Source organism: Eptesicus fuscus, chromosome 15 (genome assembly GCF_027574615.1).
Source record: "Eptesicus fuscus isolate TK198812 chromosome 15, DD_ASM_mEF_20220401, whole genome shotgun sequence".
In the NCBI taxonomy this organism is placed as follows: Eukaryota; Metazoa; Chordata; class Mammalia; order Chiroptera; family Vespertilionidae; genus Eptesicus; species Eptesicus fuscus.
Window position 1 is genome coordinate 20,543,419 of NC_072487.1, and position 21,549 is coordinate 20,564,967.

At 41.5% G+C, this 21,549-nt stretch overlaps 1 protein-coding gene across 1 annotated transcript in view; it reads right to left on the minus strand.

Annotated features, from left to right (window-relative positions):
- Positions 1-21,549, minus strand: part of CNTLN (centlein) — a 275,134-nt gene that overhangs the window by 211,122 nt on the left and 42,463 nt on the right. Inside the window, exon 3 of the mRNA XM_054727420.1 lies at positions 6,139-6,223. Coding sequence (XP_054583395.1) covers positions 6,139-6,223 — 85 coding nt within the window. The remainder of the gene's footprint in view (positions 1-6,138; positions 6,224-21,549) is intronic.

Sequence of the window (21,549 nt, forward strand, 5' to 3'; positions counted from 1 at the left end):
ACTGCCCTCCCTTGCAGGCCAGGTGCCTCCCAACTGCCCTCTCCTGCTGGCCATCTTGTGGTGGTGATCCTGTGTCCACATGGGGGCAGGATCTTTGACCACATGGGGGCAGCTATATTGTGTGTTGCAGTGATGATCAATCTGCATAGTACTCTTTTATTAGATAGGATAGAGGCCTGGTACAGGGGTGGGGGCCAGCTGGTTTTCCCTGAAGGGTGTCCCTGATCAGGGTGGGGTACCCTTGGGGCATGGGGCAGCCTGAGCAAGGGGCCTGTGGTGGTTTGCAGGCCGGCCATGCCCCCTGGCAACCCAAGCAGAGGCCCTGGTATCTGGAATTTATTTTCCTTCTACAATTGAAACTTTGTAGCCTGGAGCAGAGCCAAGCCTGGGGCTCCCTCCGAGGCCCGAAGCCATTTGTGTTGGGGTTATAATTGAAACTTTGTTGCCTTAAGCGGGTGGGCCTGGCCAGGGTGTGTGGAAAGCTTTGCTTCCCCTGTTGCCGGCGGCAACCCTGGCCTGCTCTCTCAAGCTCCATTCTGCCACCATTTGTTTGAATTTGTTTACCTTCTATAATTGAAACTTTGTAGCTTGAGTGGAGGCTTAGGCCTGCAACGGCTGGCAGAAAGCTTGGCTTCCTCTGTTACCTAGGAAACCTTGCTCTCTGTGGCTGTAGCCATCTTGGTTTGGGTTAATTTGCATGCTCGCTCTGATTGGATGGTGGGCGTGGCTTTGTGGGCGTGGCTTGTGGGTGTGTCAGAGGTATGGTCAATTTGCATATTTGTCTATTATTATATAGGATTGAATTATATATACTTCTCTCTCTCTTCTTCCCTGACAGCTATTTCATCTTTTTTTCGGAAATTTGCTCTTCCTCTCACCAATTAACAATATTAGCAAATACCTTGTTCTTAGAATTCTCACTGTTTAAACTCTTCCCTCTAACTATAACATTAAATATCTACATCTTAAAGAGAAAACTCTCTCCCAAAGGTCAGATCCAGGCTTTCAACAATTTGCTAAAAATCTCTAAATGGAAATCCCACCAACAACTAAAACACAAATTTTTTAAAAGATCAAAACCGGTCCGGGTGAGGCTGCGTGCCCCTGGGTCAGGGCGAGGCCACTCACCCCTGGATCCAGGTGAGGCCGCACGCCCCTGGGTCCGGGTAAGGCTGGGTCCCGGGTCCGGGTGAGGCTGCACGCCCCTGGGCCCAGGTGAGGCCACACGCCCCTGGGTCTGGGTGAGGCCTCATGTCCCTGGGTCCAGGTGAGGCTGGGTCCCGGGTCCAGGTGAGGCCGCACGCCCCTACGTCCGGGTGAGGCCACACGCCCCTGGGTCCAGGTGAAGCTGGGTCCCGGGCCCGGGTGAGGTCGCGCCCCTGGGTCCGGGTGAGGGCGCGCACCCCCGGGACCGGGTGAGGTCGCGCGCCCCTGGGTCCGGGTGAGGCCACGCGCACCTGGGTCCGAGTGAAGCTGGATCCCGGGTACGGGTGAAGCCGCGCACCCCTGGGTCCGGGTGAGGCTGGGTCCCGGGTCCGGGTGAGGCTGTGCCCCTCCTGGGTCCAGGAGAGGCCAGGCGCCCCTGGGTCCGGGTGAGGCCACACGCCCCTGGGTCCGGGTGTAGCTGGATCCCGAGTCCAGGTGAGGCCGTGTGCCCCTGGATCCGGGTGAGGCTGGGTCCCGGGTCCGGGTGAGGCCACGTGCCCCTGGGTCCGGGTGAAGCTGGATCCCGGGTCCCGGTGAGGCCGCGCCCCTGGGTCCAGGAGAGGCCACACGCCCCTGGGTCCGGATGAGGCTGGGTCCCGGGCCCGGGTGAGGCCGCGCGCCCCTGGGTCTGGGAGAGGCCACGCGCCCCTGCGTCCGGGTGAGGCTGGAGCCCGGGACCAGGTGGGGCCACGCACACCTGGGTCCGGGTGAAGCCGTGCCCCTGGGTCCAGGCGAGACCAAACCAGAGGGAGTCGGACCTGCATTACCACCATTTGTCTACCATCCAGAGCTGAAAAGTCAGTGCCGACATGTACACATAAGGAACTGGGGGACATTGAAATTGGGTCTCAAAAGAACTGTTGGTCCAGAAAGAAACTCACTACAGACTGATTCATTTGCCTGTCAGCATAACTATTATTGCTCGTCTCACATTCGGTTCTTATATTTCTAGTAACACATGATCTCACTCATCTAGGGGAAATGAAATGATGAACAACATAGACTGATGAACAAGAACAGACCCAGAAACAAAGAGGCATCGATTGGACTGTCGGGCCTCAGAGGGAGGGTAGGGGAAGGTGGGGGTAGCGGGGAGAGATCAACCAAAGGACTTGTGTGCATGCATACGAGCCTAACCAATGGTTAAGGACAACAGGGGAGTGGGGGCATCCGTGGGGAGGGGTGTGGGATGGGAATGGGGGGATGAGGACAAATATGTGACACCTTAATCAATAAAGAAATGAAAAAAAAAAAAAAAAAAACAAATACAGGGTGTCCCCAAAAACTGTATACACACTTTAACAGCTGACAGCTCCATTTTGAAAATGAAATGTATTTTAATAAACACTGTCTTTATAATTAAAAAAAAAAAAGAAGATCAAAACCTAATTCTTACAGTAAATTGTAACTCCTGATAATAACCCTCTTTCTGATAATAATGCCACTGTTCTCTTGTTTCTCCGGGCTAGAGACCTAATGGTAACTTTCAAATTAGGACTTTCAAGTCCTATAGTTCTAACTTATATACCTTTCATTCCTGCAAACCTATTTCAAGTTCATGTCATTACTTTTAGAGTATGAAAAAATCTCCTAGTAGATTATTCTACTTTTTCCTTTCCTTTTTCTAATTGCTTATACTAATTAGCAGTTTTATTTTCATAGACTGCAGCTCAATTAACTTAAGTCCCTAAAGAAAAATCTAGACAGATTTATTTAGCCTACCAGTAAAATCCAAATTTTTCTTGCAAGCAATCAAGGCCTTTCCTTAATATAGGTGCAACATAGCATTAGTCTTAGCCAACACTCCTACATACTATCTATAATTCAAACCCTAACTTTCAATATTACCTAAATATGCCTTACACGCCACTCCTACCTTCATGTATTTTGTCCAGTGTTCACCCTGGGCAAATCCCTGTACAATCTCTACCTATTAAATCCACTTTAACACTTCAAGACCTCTCCACAGAACTTAATCACCCCTTCTTTTAAATCTTTACAATACTCTACTTGTAATTTTCTCATGGCACTTATAATACATTGTGGTTTTTTTCAATTTATATCATACATTCAATAATATTCAATGAGCATCTATTATGAGCTAGCAATATGGTAAATACTAGGTGCCAGAGGAAAAAAGGGTCAATGGGAATACAAAAGTGGCCACTCTCACAGAACCTGTAATCTAGCATAGCAGAATATGGTTACTTGATCCATGCTTTTATCCCCACCCTGCTCCTCAAAGACATTTAAAAATCATTAAAGCCAAAAATTGCAATTCTGACTTTTCCACAGTACCATCACAGGACAGTACATAAATTTAATATAATATTTCATTGAACTGAACTGAAAATATACCTTGTAGAAAGTTATAACCAAAATATGCATAATGTAGGCTAAGAAACTAGGGGCCTAAAAAATAAGTTGATATCTGAAAATCAAATAATTTATCTGATGTGAATTTAACATTTTATACATAAGTTAAGTGATTCTGCTCAAAAAGGTAAATAATAAAATAATATTTAACAAAGAAAGAAGTAGAAAAAGAATTGAGCAAAGAAGAGGGCGAAATATATTGTCATTTAAGAATGTCAACATATTTTCAAATGGTATGCTATAGCTGTGTAGATGTGGTGAACTAAGCATTCCTTAAACTAAAGCATTGCAAACTTAATGACAAAGGATGTCAAACAGTACAAAAATTCATTATTCTCTGTAGAATCCTATATAATAAAAGGGTAATATGCAAATTGACCAAACGGCAGAATGACCAGTCGTTATGATGCGCACCAGGGGGCTAACGCTCAACACAGGATCTGCCCCCTGGTGGTGGTCAGTGCACTCCCACAGGGGTAGTGCTGCTCAGCCACAAGCTGGACTGACAGCTGGCAAGCGCAGCGGCCTGTGCCGTAGCACTAAGGATGTCCAACTATGGCTCAGACCCACTCCCTGCCATTAGTCAGACATCCCCCGAGGGCTCCTGGACTTCGAAAGGGTGCAGGCAGAGCTGAGAGACCCTCCCCCTCCCCAGTGCACAAATGTTGTGTACTGGGCCTTAGTAGAGTTATAACTGAGCAAATAATTGTTTAGCCTGGATCTACATTTTCCCACACCTCCTGAATCTTGGGTGTCCATATGACTGGCTTTCCCAATAAAATGAATACAGAATATGTTTGCCACTTCTAAGGCATAAAGTTGTATCAATTAGAAAGCTTAGCCTAGCCCCGCAGTCGGCAAACAGCAGCTCGTGAGCCACATGCGGCTCTTTGGCCCCTTGAGTGTGGCTCTTGTACAAAATACCACGGCCTAGGCAAGTCTATTTTGAAGAAGTGGCGTTAGAAGAAGTTTAAGTTTAAAAAATTTGGCTCTCAAAAGAAATTTCAATCGTTGTACTGTTGATATTTGGCTCTATTGACTAATGAGTTTGCCGACCACTGGCCTAGCCTAAATAATACACTACACACATGCCAATATATATCTTAGAATGCATTCTGACACTGATATGCACATGGAAAATACAACTGATTTTTTCAACAACAAACTGACTAAAATGCTATTTCTAAAATGTCATCATTATAGCATCAATTATGACATTTACTATAAAGAAAATAAAATGTTGCGGAAGGTATAAACTTCAACTTTATATGCCAAATAGGAACCTATATTCCATTTTTAAAAATGAGTTTATATAGATGTAGAAAATGGAAAAATAAGTTAACTTCCACTTTTAGTCATTTACTAAAACAACTTTATAACAATAAATAACCTAAGATCAAAGTTCTTATGACTCTTTAATTGCCTAGAAAGGAAAACAGAGTCAAAGTCAGAAGAAAACAGTTGTCCAAAAGAACTTCCATTTAACTCAGAAAAAATTATAGGCATTTTACCCACAATGAGCAATTGGGTACAAAATGAATTTAAATATTCTATCATGATATAGGCCATTCTTACAACAAATTTCTTTCACCTTTATTTTGAAGATGTTTAAACCTTGAAAATGTTCCTAGAAGCACTGACCACATGGATTTTCACAGTAATAATATATTGATCATATATTTATTATATGTAACCATCTATACTAATAAAAGGGTAATATGCGAATTAGCGTAGACGTCTTTTGGACGTCCATCCAGACAAAGCCACAGCGGCTACGAGGCCCAGGGCTTAGGCCTCGCAGCCACTGTGGCCAGCAGTGGCAGCAGCAGCAGAGTGATGGAGGCGGCGCCTTCCCCTGATCAGCCCGATTGCCTCCCACAGAGGGAGGCCAGACTGCGGCTTAGGCCCGCTCCCTGAAGGGAGAGGGCCTAAGCCATAAGTAGGACATCTCCTGAGGGCTCCCAGACTGTGAGAGGGAGCAGGACAGGCTGAGGGACCCCCCCAGTGCACAAATTTTGATGCACCATACCTCTAGTATATTTATAATTAAGTGCTCAGTACATTATCTATATTTATTACAAAAAGTTATATGTAATAGTATAATTTACTGATTATATATAAAAGATAGGACTTTGCTAATTCATAAATACAAGCTTTCAAAAGATCAAAATCATCCCAGTTTTTGTTGATCTTTTCTACACACGAAACAATTTGAAAATTTACAAGTTTCAGAAGTGAATGATAACTGATAAAAATAAAAGGCAAAATTCAATAAAACAATAACTGCTAGATATTACTATAAAACTATAACACAATATTAAGAGTTTTAATATATAAATAACATAGCCTATTAATTCAGAAAACAAATAAGAGGCTATAAGCAAAGTATAACTATAAAGAATAATCCAACTATAATAGTTTCAAAATAGTAATGGTTTAACATAATGATCCTTATATTCTTAATGAACATTATGGCAAAAAATAATAATTTAAAATTATGCAAAGATCTACTAAAACAATTATAGTGGTTAGAGTATTTCCTATTGTAACACCAACCTGTTCCAATTCTTGTATTTTAGCATCCTTGACTTGCAGAATTTCTAAAACTTTTCTGTCTTTAGCTTCAGTTTTCTGTTTTTCTCTAGAAATAATAATAATAATAATAAATATATATATATATATATATTATTTACACACACACACACACACATTGAGAGTTTATTAGTAAAACTGGTAACTAATCCTTTAGAATTTCACATCCTGATAATAAGTTGTCACTTTGAAATATAGAAAATTAAGTTATCTGGGGTTGACAGCCCAGTCAGAAACCATATGGCAAGTGTCAAAACTTAGAACTGCTCACAACTAAAACAACTTCATATTAAATAATTTAGTTCCAGATTTAGATACATGATAAGAATATTTAAAACATGTGTAATATTTATTACCCATTGTATTACAAATTTAAAATAATATATAAATATATCTTAACAAACATTTTATATAGGGAATTATGTTAAGAATAAAATATTGGACATTTCAAAGATGACAGCAGAGTAGGTGGATCTTCCTTGCACCTCCTTCCAGAAACAAACTGGAAATAAAACTAAAGTGGGGACCATTCACCTTGAATTACCAATTGAAGATTAGCTGAAGAGGAGACTTTGGACAAGGAAGGGCACATACCACCTCAAGATAGGTAGGAGGAATTAGGTCCCGAGAAGGGTAGGGCCAGCTCCCACAGGAGGCAAGCAGCAGCCCATAGCACCAGAGCCAAGAACAGCAGCCCATATAACATCCAGCTGTGAAAGGCAGTGGAGCTTCTATCTACCAGGGAGAGTCAGCACTGTTTGTTTGTTTGTTTTGTTTTGTTTCTTTAAACAAAAAAACAAAGCACAGGGTTTTCGTTTGCAGGCACTTACACAAGGCTTCTGTGGAGGGAAAGAGGTACAGACTGAAATCACCTATGGAGAGTCTGAAGTGGCATTGGGGGAGAGGTGGAAGAGCAGATCAGTAATCCTGAGCTTGGTCATCACCCCCACACATACCACAGCAGGTGAGTTTTACCAAACATTCAAAGAACTAACACCTATCCTCAAACTAATCCAAAACATTCAAGAGCAAGGAAGACTTCCAAGCTCTTTTTGCAAGGCCAGCATTATCCTCATTCCAAAGCCAGATAAAGACACTACAAAGAAAGAATATTACAAGCCAATATCTCTGATGAACCAAGATTCTAAAATCCTCAACAAAATATTAGCAAATCTATACCTTAAAAAGATCATACATCCTAGACCAAGAGAAACACAGGGAAAAATAAACAATTGGAACTATACCAAATTAAAAAGCTCTGCATAGCAAAAGAAACCACCAGCACACTGTAAAGAGAACTGACTGTATGGGAGAACATATTTGCCAATGATACATCTGATAAGGGGTTAGTTTTCAAAATATACAAGAACTCATACAGCTCAACACTATGAATACAATATAATTCAAAAACTGGGCAAAGGACTTGAATAGACACCTCTCCAAAGTGGATATACAAATGGCCAAAAGACATTTTTTTTTAAATATGTTTAATGTCATTAGTCATCAGAGAGATGCAAATTAAAACAACAATGTGGTTTCCCTAGCCAGTTTAGCACAGTGGATAGAGTGTCTGCCTACGGACTGAAGGGTCCCAGGTTCAATTCCAGTCAAGGGCACATGCCAGGGTTGTGAGCTCAATCCCTAGTAAGGGGCATGCAGGAGGCAGCCGATCAATGATTATCTCCCATCATTGATGTTTCTATCTCTCTCTACCTCTCCCTTCTGCTCTGAAATCAATAAAGATATATTTAAAATAACAAAACAAATAACATCTCTTTTTAAAAAAACAACAACAACAATGAGGTATCATCTCACACCAGAATGGCTATTATCAACAAATCAACAAATAATAAGTGCTGGTGATGATTTGGAGAAAAAGGAACCCTAGTTCACTGCTATTGGGAATGCAAGCTGGTACAGTCACTGTGGAAAACAATATGGAGTTTCCTCAAAAAATTAAAAATGGAACTGCCATTTGACCCAGCAATCCCACTTCTGGGAATATATCCTAAGAATCCTGAAAGACCAATCAGAAAGAATAATCCCTATGTTCATAGAATTACTTACAACTAGAGGCCTGGTGCATTAATTCGTGCACCAGTGGGGTCCATCAGCCTGGCCTTCGGGATAGGGCCGAAACTGGTTCTCTGACATCCCCCAAGGGGTCCCGGATTGCAAGAGAATGCAGGCCAGGCCGAGGGACAACACTGGTGCACAATCAGAGCTGGGGAAGGACACAGGAAGTTGGCCAGCTTGGGAGGGACTGCGGAAGGGCTTCAGGGCGTGTCCAGCCTGTCTTGTTCAGTCCCGATCAGCAGGATCCCAGCAGCAAGCTAACCTATTGGTCGGAGCATCTGCCCCCTGGTGGTCAGTGTACATCATAGTGACTGGTCAACTGCCCCCTGGTGGTCAGTACACATCATAGCAAGCAGTTGAGTGGTTATAGCATATCATTAACATATTATGCTTTGATTGAACAGATGACAGGACACTTAGCATATTGGGCTTTTATTATATAGGACTAGAGGCCTGGTGAATGAAATTCGTGCATGGGGTGGTGTCCCTCAGCCCAGCCTGCACCCTCTTCAATCCCTCGGAGGATGTCCGACTACCGGTTTAGGACCACTGGCTCCTGACCACTCACCTGCCTGCCTGCCTAATGCCCCCAACTGCCCTCCCCTGCCAGCCTGGTCACCCCAACTGCCCTCCCCTGCCGGGCTGATGTCACCCCCAACTGTCCTCCCCTGTCAGCCTGATCTCACCCCCAACTTCCCTCCCCTGCCAGCCTGATCACCACTAACCCCCTACTGGCCTGATCTCGCCACTAACTGTTCTCCCCTGCTAGCTTAATCAACCCTAACTGCCTATGCCTCAGCCCCCACCACCATGGCTTTGTCTGGAAGGAAGTAAGACATCTGGAAGATGGCCAGTCTATCCAGTCTAATTAGCATATTACCCTTTTATTAGTTTAGATAGATTATATAGGATAGGATTGCTTAAATGGGGTGGGGGAAAGCCTTTTTCAGCAGGAGGAGATGGTTTTGGCAGACAAAAATACATAACCCCTATATCTGGACTGATAGCCAGCCATATGCACTATACTACCAAACCAGTCATTAAAAAATTGAACAGCTTTCTTACACCTTACACCAAATAGCTGTTGCCCTTATAACCCCTCCTCAGCCCCCACCTTAGGTACTGCCTTCGCAGTTCACCCAGATTAGGTTCTGATTTGTCAGTTTCTATGCCAGTCAGCATCAAAATCTCCAACTCCTAAGCAGCCATTGGCTCCTCACAGTTCACCCAGATTTGGTTCTGACTGATTGGTTTCTATGCCAGTCAGTGTCAAAAGCTCCACCTCCTAGGCAGCCACTGGCTCCTCTGAGAAATCCAGAATGACCCCACCTTCGTGGCGGCACCAGCCCTTCAGTTACACCCACTGTCCAATACTGGGTATATCTCTAGCTGCTCTGAGAAGCAGCACCTCAGGTCTGTGCTGGTGGAAATTTTGAATTCTCATCCCTGACCTAACCTACTTATAGTGCGAGCTCCGTGAAGGCAAGCATTTGTCTTGTTCATTCTTAGTTCACTCATAGACTTTACCTGTGTCTATGCATTTATGCTAGCACCACATGGTGACTGGTCGAATGGTCATTTTGGTTGTCACGGTCACTGCCTTTTTATATACACTGAGTGGCCAGATTATTATGATCTCTGAACGCATAATAATCTGGCCACTCAGTGTATATCCTATATAATAAAAGGCTAATATGCAAATTGTCTCCTCGACCAGGAGTTTGACCAGCAGGCAGGCCGGCCAACTGCCCATTTCCCCTCTCTCTGACCAGGTTGGCCGGACCCCACCCATGCACGAATTCATGCTCCAGGCCTCTAATACACACACACACACACACACACACACACACACACACACACACACTGAGTGGCCAGATTATTATGCGTTCAGAGATCATATTAATCTGGTCACTCAGTGTATATAGATAGCTAAGATCTGGAAACAGCTCAAAGGCCCATCAGAAGATAAGTGGATAAAAAAGCTATGGTACATTTACACAATGGAATATTATGCAGCTACAAAAAAAGGATAAAGAAAAAAGAAGGATCTCTTAACCCTCCTTCCCCTCTCTCTTACAAATCAATAAATTAAAAAAAAAAATAAGGAGAAACAGCCACATCTCTGAAGATCATAAACTAAACAGAAATATAATGCTATGGATGTGGATGATGCAGTCTAAGGTGGAAAAGAGCTTGACTCCTGGGAATAGTAAGAAATACTTGTCCTGCTCAACATGTAGAATCATAGCCAGGCTTATTGTTTGAAATAAGAGAGTGGGGTGGGGCTCCCAATTCCTGAAAGAAGGCGGAAAAAATATTCACCCATCCTTGCCTGAAACTAAATCTTATTTATAAGAAAGTCTAAAATGGCAAAAGTTTACAGATATAGCATCCTAATCAAGAGCTAAGCCCAAACACCCTTGGCTCAGGTACTAATTATAACAAATCCTCTCACTGTTGTCTAAGAGCCATAAACTACAATAGAAATCCTGTTTCAGGATGGAAGAATGAGGTGAGGGTAACAATTTAATAGCAAGAATAAATTTTCTAGAGAGAAAAAGGCATTAGACAAGAAGGGGTAGTAAGGAAAGAAGAGGAAGAGAACAATAAGAGCAAAAAAAAATCCAAAATACATGAAGAAAACACACTACACCCACACACACACAATACAAGTAAACAGTGACTCAATAATCTGAAAAAATCAATCTCTAGACAAAATGAAAATAACAAAACACAATGAAAAAGACTTTGAAATAAGTAAGGATCTTTAAAGACATAAAAGAGTGACTAAAATAAAAAAAAAAACACCATAAAATAGTAAGTAGATCTAAAAATCTTGAAAACATATAAATCACAAAATAAATAAAAAACAATTAAATGGGCTGAGTTCAAAACTAGATACAAAAAGGCAATTAATGAAATGGAGATTATTAATGAGGAATTCACCCAGAACAATGAATATAAAAAAAACAATTTTAAGACATGTGGGTTTCACTAAGAAACTCTGACATATATCTAAAGAGTTCCAAAAATAGATAACAGTAGGATAAAATATAAAGCAAAATAAAGCAAGAAGCTGCCTTCATACATATTGAAACAAATGATAAATAAGTGAACACAAAGTATGCCAACTGGCTATCCTATATAATAAAAGCATAATATGCAAATCAACCAAATGGTGGAACAACCAGTAGAATGACCAGTCCCTATGACATGCACTGACCACCAGGGGGCAGATGATCAACGCAGGAGCTTCCCCCAGCCTGCAGGCCCCAGGCCAGACAAAGTGAGTGCCAGCAGGGGGGCCCCCAGATCGCCATGCCGGTCACCCAGCAGAGGGAGGCGAATGGCAGTGGTGGTGGCAGGGCAATCAGGGGCCAGGGCTGGCCAGCAACCAGGCGGTGCCACCCACTAATCACCTGGCCAGTCGCCTCCTGGAGAGTGAGGCAACTAGCAGTGGCAGGGGGTGGGGCTGGTGAGTGAGCAGTGTCCTGACAGCCAAGGCCGGTGCCAGTGGGGCAACCCCAATCACCCCACTGGTCACTCCACATATCAACCCTGATCACTGGCCAGGCCTAGGGACTCTACCTGTGCATGAATTTTGTGCACTGAGACACTAGTAAATATAATAAGAACAACAAACTAGGGTAACAAAGAAAAGGATGTCTAGACTTTTTTATTATTAAAGGGAAACATCTTGATACATAAAAGTTTTAACAGGATTTAAAATTTTTGGAATCAGAAAATGTGTAAAACGTTAACTCTTTCAAATATTCAAACAACAAGACAACATATACAATCCCTATAATAAGATGTGTCCTTACACACATACCCTGAGTAATTAGAGGCAGCACTTAAAGGCTTTGTGAATCTTTTCCCAAACAAGCATACTTTCAATAAATCATTTTATCTGACCCTGCATTTGCATATTTGTTCTTCCTGAAATGGAGAATTTACACTAACACTAAATTTTTATTTTTATTTTATTTATTTAATAATATTTCAAGAAAAACTATCTTAAATATATTACATACAATAAACATTAATATTCAAGAAAAAAATGATTTTAAGTATAATAATATTACCAAAACTGTACTAACATAGTATATCACAAAAGTTGTAGGAAATATTAAAAACATGCAAATAACTTCTATTATATTCTAAAATACTTTTTTCCTCTGGCTCTATTTTTATTCATCAGTTTATGTTGTTCATTATATTCCAGAAATGAGTGAGATCATGTGATAATTATCTTTCTCCGACTGGCTTATTTTGCTTAGCGTGATGCTCTCCAGTTCCATCCATGCTATTGCAAATGATAAGAGTTCCTTCTTTTTTACAGCAGTGTAGTATTCTATTGTGTAGATGTACCAGATGAGATGATGTACCACTCATCTGCTGATGAGCACTTAGGCTATTTCCAAATCTTAGCTATTGTAAATTGTGCTGGTATGAACATAGGGGTGCATATATTCTTTAATAGAGGCCCGGTGCCCGAAATTCGTGCACGGAGGGGGGTTGTCCCTCAGCCCAGCCTGTACCCTCTCCAATCTCGGACCCCTCAAAGGATGTCCGACTGCCCGTTTAGGCCCGATCCCTAAACGGGCAGTCGGACATCCATCTCATAATCCAGGACTGCTGGCTCCCAACTGCTTGCCTGCCTGCCTTCCTGATTGCCCCTAACTGCTTCTGCCTGCCAGCCTGATCACCCCCTAATCACTCCCATGCCAGCCTGTTTGCCCCCAACTTCCCTCCTCTGCTGGCCTGGTCACCCCTAACTGCCCTCTCCTTCAGGGTTGATCACCTCCAACTGCCCTTCCTTGCAGACCTGATCCCTCTCAACTGCCCTCCCTTGCAAGCCTGGTCCCTCTCAACTGCCCTCCCTTGCAGGCAGGGTGCCTCCCAACTGCCCTCTCCTGCTGGCCATCTTGTGGTGGCCATCTTGTGTCCACATGGGGGCAGGATCTTTGACCACATGGGGGCAGCTATATTGTGTGTTGCAGTGATGATCAATCTGCATAGTACTCTTTTATTAGATAGGATAGAGGCCTGGTATAGGGGTGGGGGCCAGCTGGTTTGCCCTGAAGGGTGTCCCTGATCAAGGTGGGGTTCCCTTGGGGCATGGGGCGGCCTGAGCGAGGGGCCTGTGGTGGTTTGCAGGTGGGCCACGCCCACTGGGACGCAAGTGGAGACCCTGGTATCTGGAATTTATTTTCCTTCTACAACTGAAACTTTGTAGCCTGGAGCAGAGCCAAGCCTGGGGCTCCCTCCGAGGCCCGAATCCATTTGTGTTGGGGTTATAATTGAAACTTTGTTGCCTTAAGCGGGTGGGCCTGGCCAGGGTGTGCAGAAAGCTTTGCTTCCCCTGTTGCCAGCGGCAACCCTGGCCTGCTCTCTCAAGCTCCATTCTGCTGCCATTTGTTTGAATTTGTTTACCTTCTATAATTGAAACTTTGTAGCTTGAGTGGAGGCTTAGGCCTGCAACGGCTGGCATAAAGCTTGGCTTCCTCTGTTACCTAGGGAACCTTGCTCTCTGTGGCTGTAGCCATCTTGGTTTGGGTTAATTTGCATACTCGCTCTGATCGGATGGTGGGCGTGGCTTGTGGGCGTGGCTCCTGGGTGTGTCGGAGGTATGGTCAATTTGCATATTTGTCTATTATTATATAGGATGGTTGGTGTTTCTGATTTTTGGGGATATATTCATAGAAGTGTGATTATTGGGTAAAATGGGAGTTCCACTTTTAATTTTTTGAGGAAACTCCATACTGTTCTCCACAGTGGTTGCAGCAGTCTGCATTCCCACCAGCAGTGCAGAGGGTTCCTTTTTCTCCGCATCCTCGCCAGCACTTGTTTGTTGATTTGTTGATGATAGCTATTCAGACAGGTATGAGATGGTACCTCATTGTTTTGATTTGCATTTCTTGGATGATTAGTGACTTTGAACATGTTTTCATATGTCTTTCGGCCTTCCTTATATCCTCTTTCAAAAAGTGTCTATTTAGGTCCTTTGCCCATTTTTTGATTGAAATCTCTTCCTTTTGTTAAACTGTGTGAGGTCCCTATAAATGTTGGAGATTAAATCCTTATCGGTTATAACCGTGGTTGGCAAACTGTGGTTCACAAGCCACATGCGGCTCTTTGGCCTCTTGAGTGTGGCTCTTCCACAAAATACCACGGCTTGGTCGAGTCTATTTTGAAGAAGTGGCGTTAGAAGAAGTTTAAAAAATTTGGCTCTCAAAAGAAATTTCAATTATTGTACTGTTGGTATTTGGCTCTGTTGACTAATGAGTTTGCTGACCACTGGGTTATAACATTGGCAAATATGTTCTCCCATGCATTGGGCTTTCTTGTTGTTTTGTTGATGGTTTCTTTCCCTGTGCAGAAGCTTTTTATTTTGATGTAGTCCCATTTGTTTATTTTCTCCTTAGTGTCCATTGCCCTAAGAGATGTACCAGTGAAGATATTGCTAGGACATATGTCTGCTATTTTGCTGCCTATGGATTCTTCTATGATTTTTATGGTTTTCCGTCTTGTGTTTAAGTCCTTTATCCATTTTTGAGTTTATTTTCATGTATGGTGTAAGTTGGTGATCTAGTTTCATTGTTTTGCATGCATCTGTCCAATTTTCCCAATACCATTTACTGAAGAGACTGTCTTGTCTCCATTGTATGCTCTGCTCTGCCTCCTTTGTCAAATATTAATTGAGCCTAATGGCTTGGGTTGATTTATGGGTTCTCTGTTCTGTTCCATTGGTCTATATGTCTGTTCTTGTGCCAATACCAGGCAGTTCTGAGGACTGTGGCTTGATATCTGGTATTGTGATCCCTCCAACTTTGTTCTTCTTTCTCAGTAATGCTGCAGCTATTTTGGGGTCTTTTTATTCCAGATGAATTTTTTGAGTTTGTTCTAGGTCTGTGAAATAATCTGTTGGTATCTTAATGGGGATTGCATTGAATCTACAGATTGCTTTGGTTAATATGGACATTTTATTGATGTGGATTCTACCAATCCATGAACACAGTATATTCTTCCATTTGTTTATGTCTTCCTCGATCTCTTTTTCCAATGTTCTGTAGTTTTCCAAGTATAGGTATTTTACCTCCTTAGTTAAGTTTATTCCTAGGAATCTTTTTTTTTTTTTTTTTTTTTTTTTTTTTGGTGCAATGGCAAATGGGATTGTTTTTTTAGTTTCTCTTTCTGTGAGTTCATTATTGGTGTATAAAAAAGCCATAGCTTTCTGGGTGTTAATTTTGTATCCTGCTACATTGCCAAGTTCATTTATTAAGTCTAGTAGCTCTTTTATGGAATCTTTGGGGTTTTCTATGTACAATACCATGTCATCTGCAAACAATGACGGTTTTACTTCTTCTTTTCCAATTTGAATGCCTTTTATTTCTTCTTGTCTGATTGCTATGACTAGCATTTCCAGTACTGTGTTGAACAGGAGTGGTGAAAGTGGGCATCCCTGTCTTGTTCCTGTTCTTAGGGGAAATGGTTTTAGTTTTTGCCCATTGAGTACAATGTTGGCTGTAGGTCTGTTATATATGGCCTTTATCATGTTGAGATATGCTCCCTCTATTCCAACTTTGCTGAGAGTTTTTATCAAAAATGGGTGTTGGATTTTGTTGAATGGTTTCTCTGCATCTATGATTATGAGTGATTTTTGTCTTTCAATTTGTTTATGTGATGTATCACATTGATTTGCAAATATTGTACCAGCCTTGCATCCCTGGAATAAATCCCACTTGATCATGATATATTATTTTTTAATATATTGCTGGATGTGATTTGCTAATATTTTGTTAAGGATTTTAGCATCTATGTTCATCAGGGATATTGGTCTGTAATTCTCTTTCTATGTAGTGTCTTTATATGGTTTTAGAATTAGGATAATGCTGGCCTCATAAAACTAGTTTGGAAGTGTTCCTTCCTCTTGGATTTTCTGAAATAGTATGAGGAATATAGGTGTTAAGTTCTTCTTTGAATTTTTGGTAAAGCTCCCCTGCGAAGCCACCCGGACCTGGGCTTTTGTTTGGTGAGAGTTTTTTGATTACTGCTTATATTTCATCAGTTGTTATTGGCCTATTCATGTTTTTTTATTCTTCCTGATTCCGTTTTGGGAGATTTTATTTTTCTAGAAATTTGTCTATTTCATTCACATTGTCCAGCTTGTTGGCATATACTTGTTCATCATAGTATTTTCTTACCATCCTTTGTATTTCTGTGGTATCCATGGTTACTTCTCCACTTTTGTTTCTGATTCTATTTATTTGGGTCCTCTCTTTGTGTCTTGATGTGTCTGGCTAATGGTTTATCAATTTTGTTTATCCTTTCAAAGAACCAGCTCCTGGTTTCATTGATTTTTTTGTATTGTTGTTTAGTCTCTATGTTATTTATTTCTGCTCTAATATTTATTATTTCCTTCCTTCTACTTACTTTGTGCTTTTCTTGTGGTTCTCTTTCTAGCTCTTTTAGTTGTAGAGTTATATAGTTGATTGCTGATTTTTCTTGTTTTCTTAGGTATGCCTGTGTTGCTATGAACTTCCCTCTCAGGACTGCTTTTGCTGTGTCCCAGAGATCTGGGGTTGTTTTATGTTCATTTTCATTTGTTTCCAGGAAATTTTTTTATTTCTTTCTTTATCTTGTTGATAACCCATTCATTGTTTAATAACATGCTATTTAGCCTCCATGTGTTTGAATGTTTTTGGGTGTTTTTACGGTACTTGATTTCTAATTTAATGCCACTGTGATCTGAGAAGATGCTTAATATGATTTGTCTTCTTGAAGTTGTAGAAACTTGTTTTGTGTCCTGTCATCAATCTTTGTGAATGACCCATGTGCACTTGAGAAGAATGTATATTCTGCTGCATTGGGGTAAAATGTTCTATAAATGTCTATTAATTCCAACTGATCCAGTGTGTCCTTTAGAATCTCTGTTTCCTTGTTAATCTTTTTCTGGAATATCTGTCCAGTGAAGTCAGAGGGTGTTAAAGTCCCCTACTATGACTATTGTTGGCAATCTTTCCGTTAAAAGTCCTCCAGATGTTTTTATTTGTTTGGTTTTTTTATTTATTAAGGTGCACCTATATTGGGTGAATATATGTTTACCAGGGTTATATCCTCTTGTTGGATTGATCCCTTTAGTATTATGTTGTGACCTTTGTTATCTCTTGTGATGACCTTTACTTTAAAGTCTATTTTGTTAGATATGAGTACTCCTTCTCCAGCTTTTTTTCTTTTCCACTTGCATGGAAAAAAAATTTCCATCCCTCCACTTCCATCTTGTGTGTGTCTTTTCTTTTGAGTTGGGTCTCTTGTAGACAGCATATAGTTGGGTCATGTTTTTGTATCCATTCAGCTACCCTATGCCTTTTGATAGGAGCATTTAATCCACTTACATTTAGGGTTAATACTGAGAGGTACTTATTTATAGCCATTTTAATTCTGTATGGCTAGGTTTCTCTTTCTGTTTATTCTTCTCAGCAATCCCTTACAGCAATCCCTTTAGCATTTCTTGTAATGCTGGCTTGGTGGTAATGAACTCCTTTAGCCTTTTGGGCTGGGAAGCTCTTTGACCATCTCTTTTGAATGCTAGCCTTGCTGGATATAGTAATATTGGTCTCAGATCCTTGGTTTCCATTACTTTGAGTACTTCATACCATTCCCTTCTGGCCTGTAGAGTTTCTGATGAGAAATCAGGTTTCAGCCTTATGGGAACTCCTTTGTAGGTAAGTTTTCTTTTCTCTTGCTGCCTTTAATATTCTTTGTCTTTAATTTTTGGTATTTTAATTATGATGTATCTGGGCATGGGTCTGTTTGGATTCTTCTTGTTTGGGGATCTCTGTGCCTCCTGAACTTGTGTGACTTTTTCCTTTACCAGGTTAGGGAAGTTTTCTGCCATTATTTCTTCAAACACCTTCTCTATTCCTTTCTCCCTTTCTGCCTCTTCTGGCACACCTGCTATTCTAATATTGTTACATTTCATGTTGTCCCACGGATCCCTTAAGCTGTCCTCCTGTTTTTTAATTGTTTTTCCTTTTTGGTTCTCTAATTTGAGTGATATTTTCAACTCTTGTCTTCTAATTCACTGATTCAATCCTGAGCTTCCCCTAATCTCCTGTGTATTCCTTCCAATGTGTTCTTTGTGTTATGTCATTATCTCAGACTGTTCTTTTTTCATAGTTGCTTTATCTTATTTTATACTGTTGAGCATTTTTACCATCATTACTCTGACCTCTGTTTCAGATAAATTTCTTATCTCTGCTTCATTTATCTCTTCTTCTGGAGAATTCTCTAGTTCTTTCATTTAAGGGTTATTTCTTTGTCTCTTCATTTTGGTTGTCTGTTTGGGTTTGTGACTATGTTTTCGGTAGATCCTCTACACCTCTCCAGGATATCTAGTCTTGAAGAACTGGAGAGTAAATGGAAAGTTGCTATATTTACAGGATAATTAACAGATGATTGAGCAGAGACCTAAAGGAAGACAGTGAGAGTCATAGAGCTCTGAAGAAAGCTCTGAAGAAAGCTCTGAAAGTTTTCCAGGCCATAGGACCAGAAGCAAGTAGGCAAGAACATAATTGATATGTATAATAATAAAAGCATAATATACTAATTAGACAGGAGAGCCGAATGACCTTCCAGATGACCTTCCGGATGAAGCCAGGGCTATGAGGGCTGAGGCAAGCCGCTGTGGCTGCGAGGGCCGAGCCCCTTGCACAAATTTCATGTATCAGGCCTCTAGTATTCAAATAATAGCAAAAATTAAATGTATCTTCCCTTGTATAAACAAGGGAAGAATGGTAGCAGAGGACAGAAAGATCATAGGGAATAAAGTAATACACAGTTTTCTAGCCTTATGAACATTGGATCTGGCTCTCAGTATAATGATAAGATAGAGTGTAAGTTTTAACCCTTTGCACTTGCTTGCTTTTTTCTCGATTCCTGCTACCGATGCTAACCATGTCGAGTCACACTCGACATCCGAGTGCAAAAGGTTAAGCAGATAAATAACACAATACAAATTATAATTTTATGAATACCATACTGGCTCTTGGGTTGAGAACATGCTCTAGAAGTCAAGGGTAGAAACACAGAGACCAGTTAGAAAGCAACTGTAATACCTCAGGTGAGATATAAAGATGAATTGGACAAGATAGGTGGGTATAGTAATATTGAGAAGTAATAAAATTCTTGATATTTTGAAGGTAGAGCTAACAGGTTTTCTTGATACATTAGATATAAGATGTACAAGAGAGAAATCAAGAATATTTCCAGGGAAAAACCAAGATGGCGGCATAAGGTAAACACCTCATTGTTGCCTACCACAACAATTTTAAAACTACAACTGGAAAAAGGAGCGGACATCGTCCAGAACCAACAGAAAGCTGGCTGAGTGGAAGCTCTACAGCTAGAAAAAAAAAGAGAAAAGGAGCTGAGCCCCAGAAGCTGGGGAGGTGCAGAGATCCGTGAGCGTGGAAAGGGCGGGTGGCTGAATATGCAGCTGGCTTACTCGCGGCGTGCAGAGAGGGCGGGCATCAAACACGCTGCTAGCTTTCTCGTTCAGGAGGAAAACAAAACCTCCCTATTGCACTGAAATCCAGCTCCAGTCAGGGAGAAACTGGACTGTCTGGCAGCGGGCGAAACTCGAGAGCAGCCTTCTCTCAGAGGTGCGCACAGTCATTGTTGCGGGACACGGAGAACAGGGCCCTCTTAGGGCGGGGCTGATGGGAAACCAAAGCTTGTCTGTGTCACCCTGAGACTCTGCCCCATCCAAGCTGAGCACAGAAGCCCTCCCAGCGGAGACACTACTGATCCTCGCAGCCAATTGGCTTGGAGATCAACTCCCCCCAGTGATACCAACAACAAGCAAGGTTCAGCTACAACAAGACTGCACATACAGCCCACAAAGGGGTGCACCAAGAGGGTCCACCACAGGTAACTGGGGTGACTGAGCTACTGGGCCCTGCTAGGACACCTAACACACAAAGCAACTCCATCAACTCAGGGAAGCAGCTAAAATGTGGAGACAAAGAGGCAGGCCACAATTGAAGGAAATGGAGGAAAGCAAATGACTGGATATAGAGTTCAAAACCACGATTATAAGGTTTTTCAAGAATTTCCTAGAAAAGGCCGATAAATTAAATGAGACCCTCGAGGATATGAAAAGGGATCAACTAGAAATTAAGCATACACTGATTGAAATAAAAAATATTATACAGAGACCTAAAAGCAGACTAGAGGATCGCAAGAATCAAGTCAAAGATTTGGAATACCAAGAAGCAAAAAACACTCCTCTGGAAAACCAAAAAGCAAAAAGAATACAAAAAGTTGAAGATAGTGTAAGAAGCCTCTGGGACAACTTCAAGCGTACCAACATAAGAATTATGGGGGTCCCAGAAGAAGAGAGAGAGCAAGATACTGAAAACCTATTTGAAGAAATAGTGACAGAAAACTTCCCCCACCTGGTGAAAGAAATAGACTTACAAGTCCAGGAAGCACACAGAACCCCAAACAATAGGAATCCAAAGAGGACCACACCAAGACACATCATAATTAAAATGCCAAGAGCAAAAGACAAAGAGAGAATATTAAAAGCAGCAAGAGAAAAACAGTTAATCACCTACAAAGGAGCACCCATACGATTGTCAGCTGATTTCTCAACAGAAACTATGCAGGCCAGACGGGAATGGCAAGAAATATTCAAAGTGATGAATAGCAAGAACCTACAACCAAGATTACTCTACCCAGCAAAGCTATCATTCAGAATTAAAGGCCAGATAAAGAGCTTCACAAATAAGAAAAAACTAAAGGAGTTCATCACCACCAAACCAGAATTATATGAAATGCTGAAAGGTATTCTTTAAGAAGAGGAAGAAGAAGATAAAGATAAAAATTATGAACAACAAATACATAACTATCAACAAGTGAATCTAAAAACTAAGGGAATAAAAAATCTGATGAACAGTATTAACTGGTGAATATAATAGAATCAGGGGCATAGAAAGGGAGTGGACTGACAATTCTTGGGGGAAAAGCGGAGTGGGGGTGCGGGAAGAGACTGAACAAAAAGCATACACCTATGGAGGAGGACGTTAAGGGGGATAAGGGGAGGGGGGGTAGGAACCTGGTGGAGGGGAGCTATGGGGGGAAAAAAGAGGAACAATTGTAATAATCTGAACAATAAAGATTTATTAAATTAAAACAAAGAAACAAACAAAAAAAGAATGTTTCCAAAGCTTTTATCTGAGAAACTGAAAGAATAAAGTAGATATTATCTGAGATAAGAGATGAGAGTAAGGG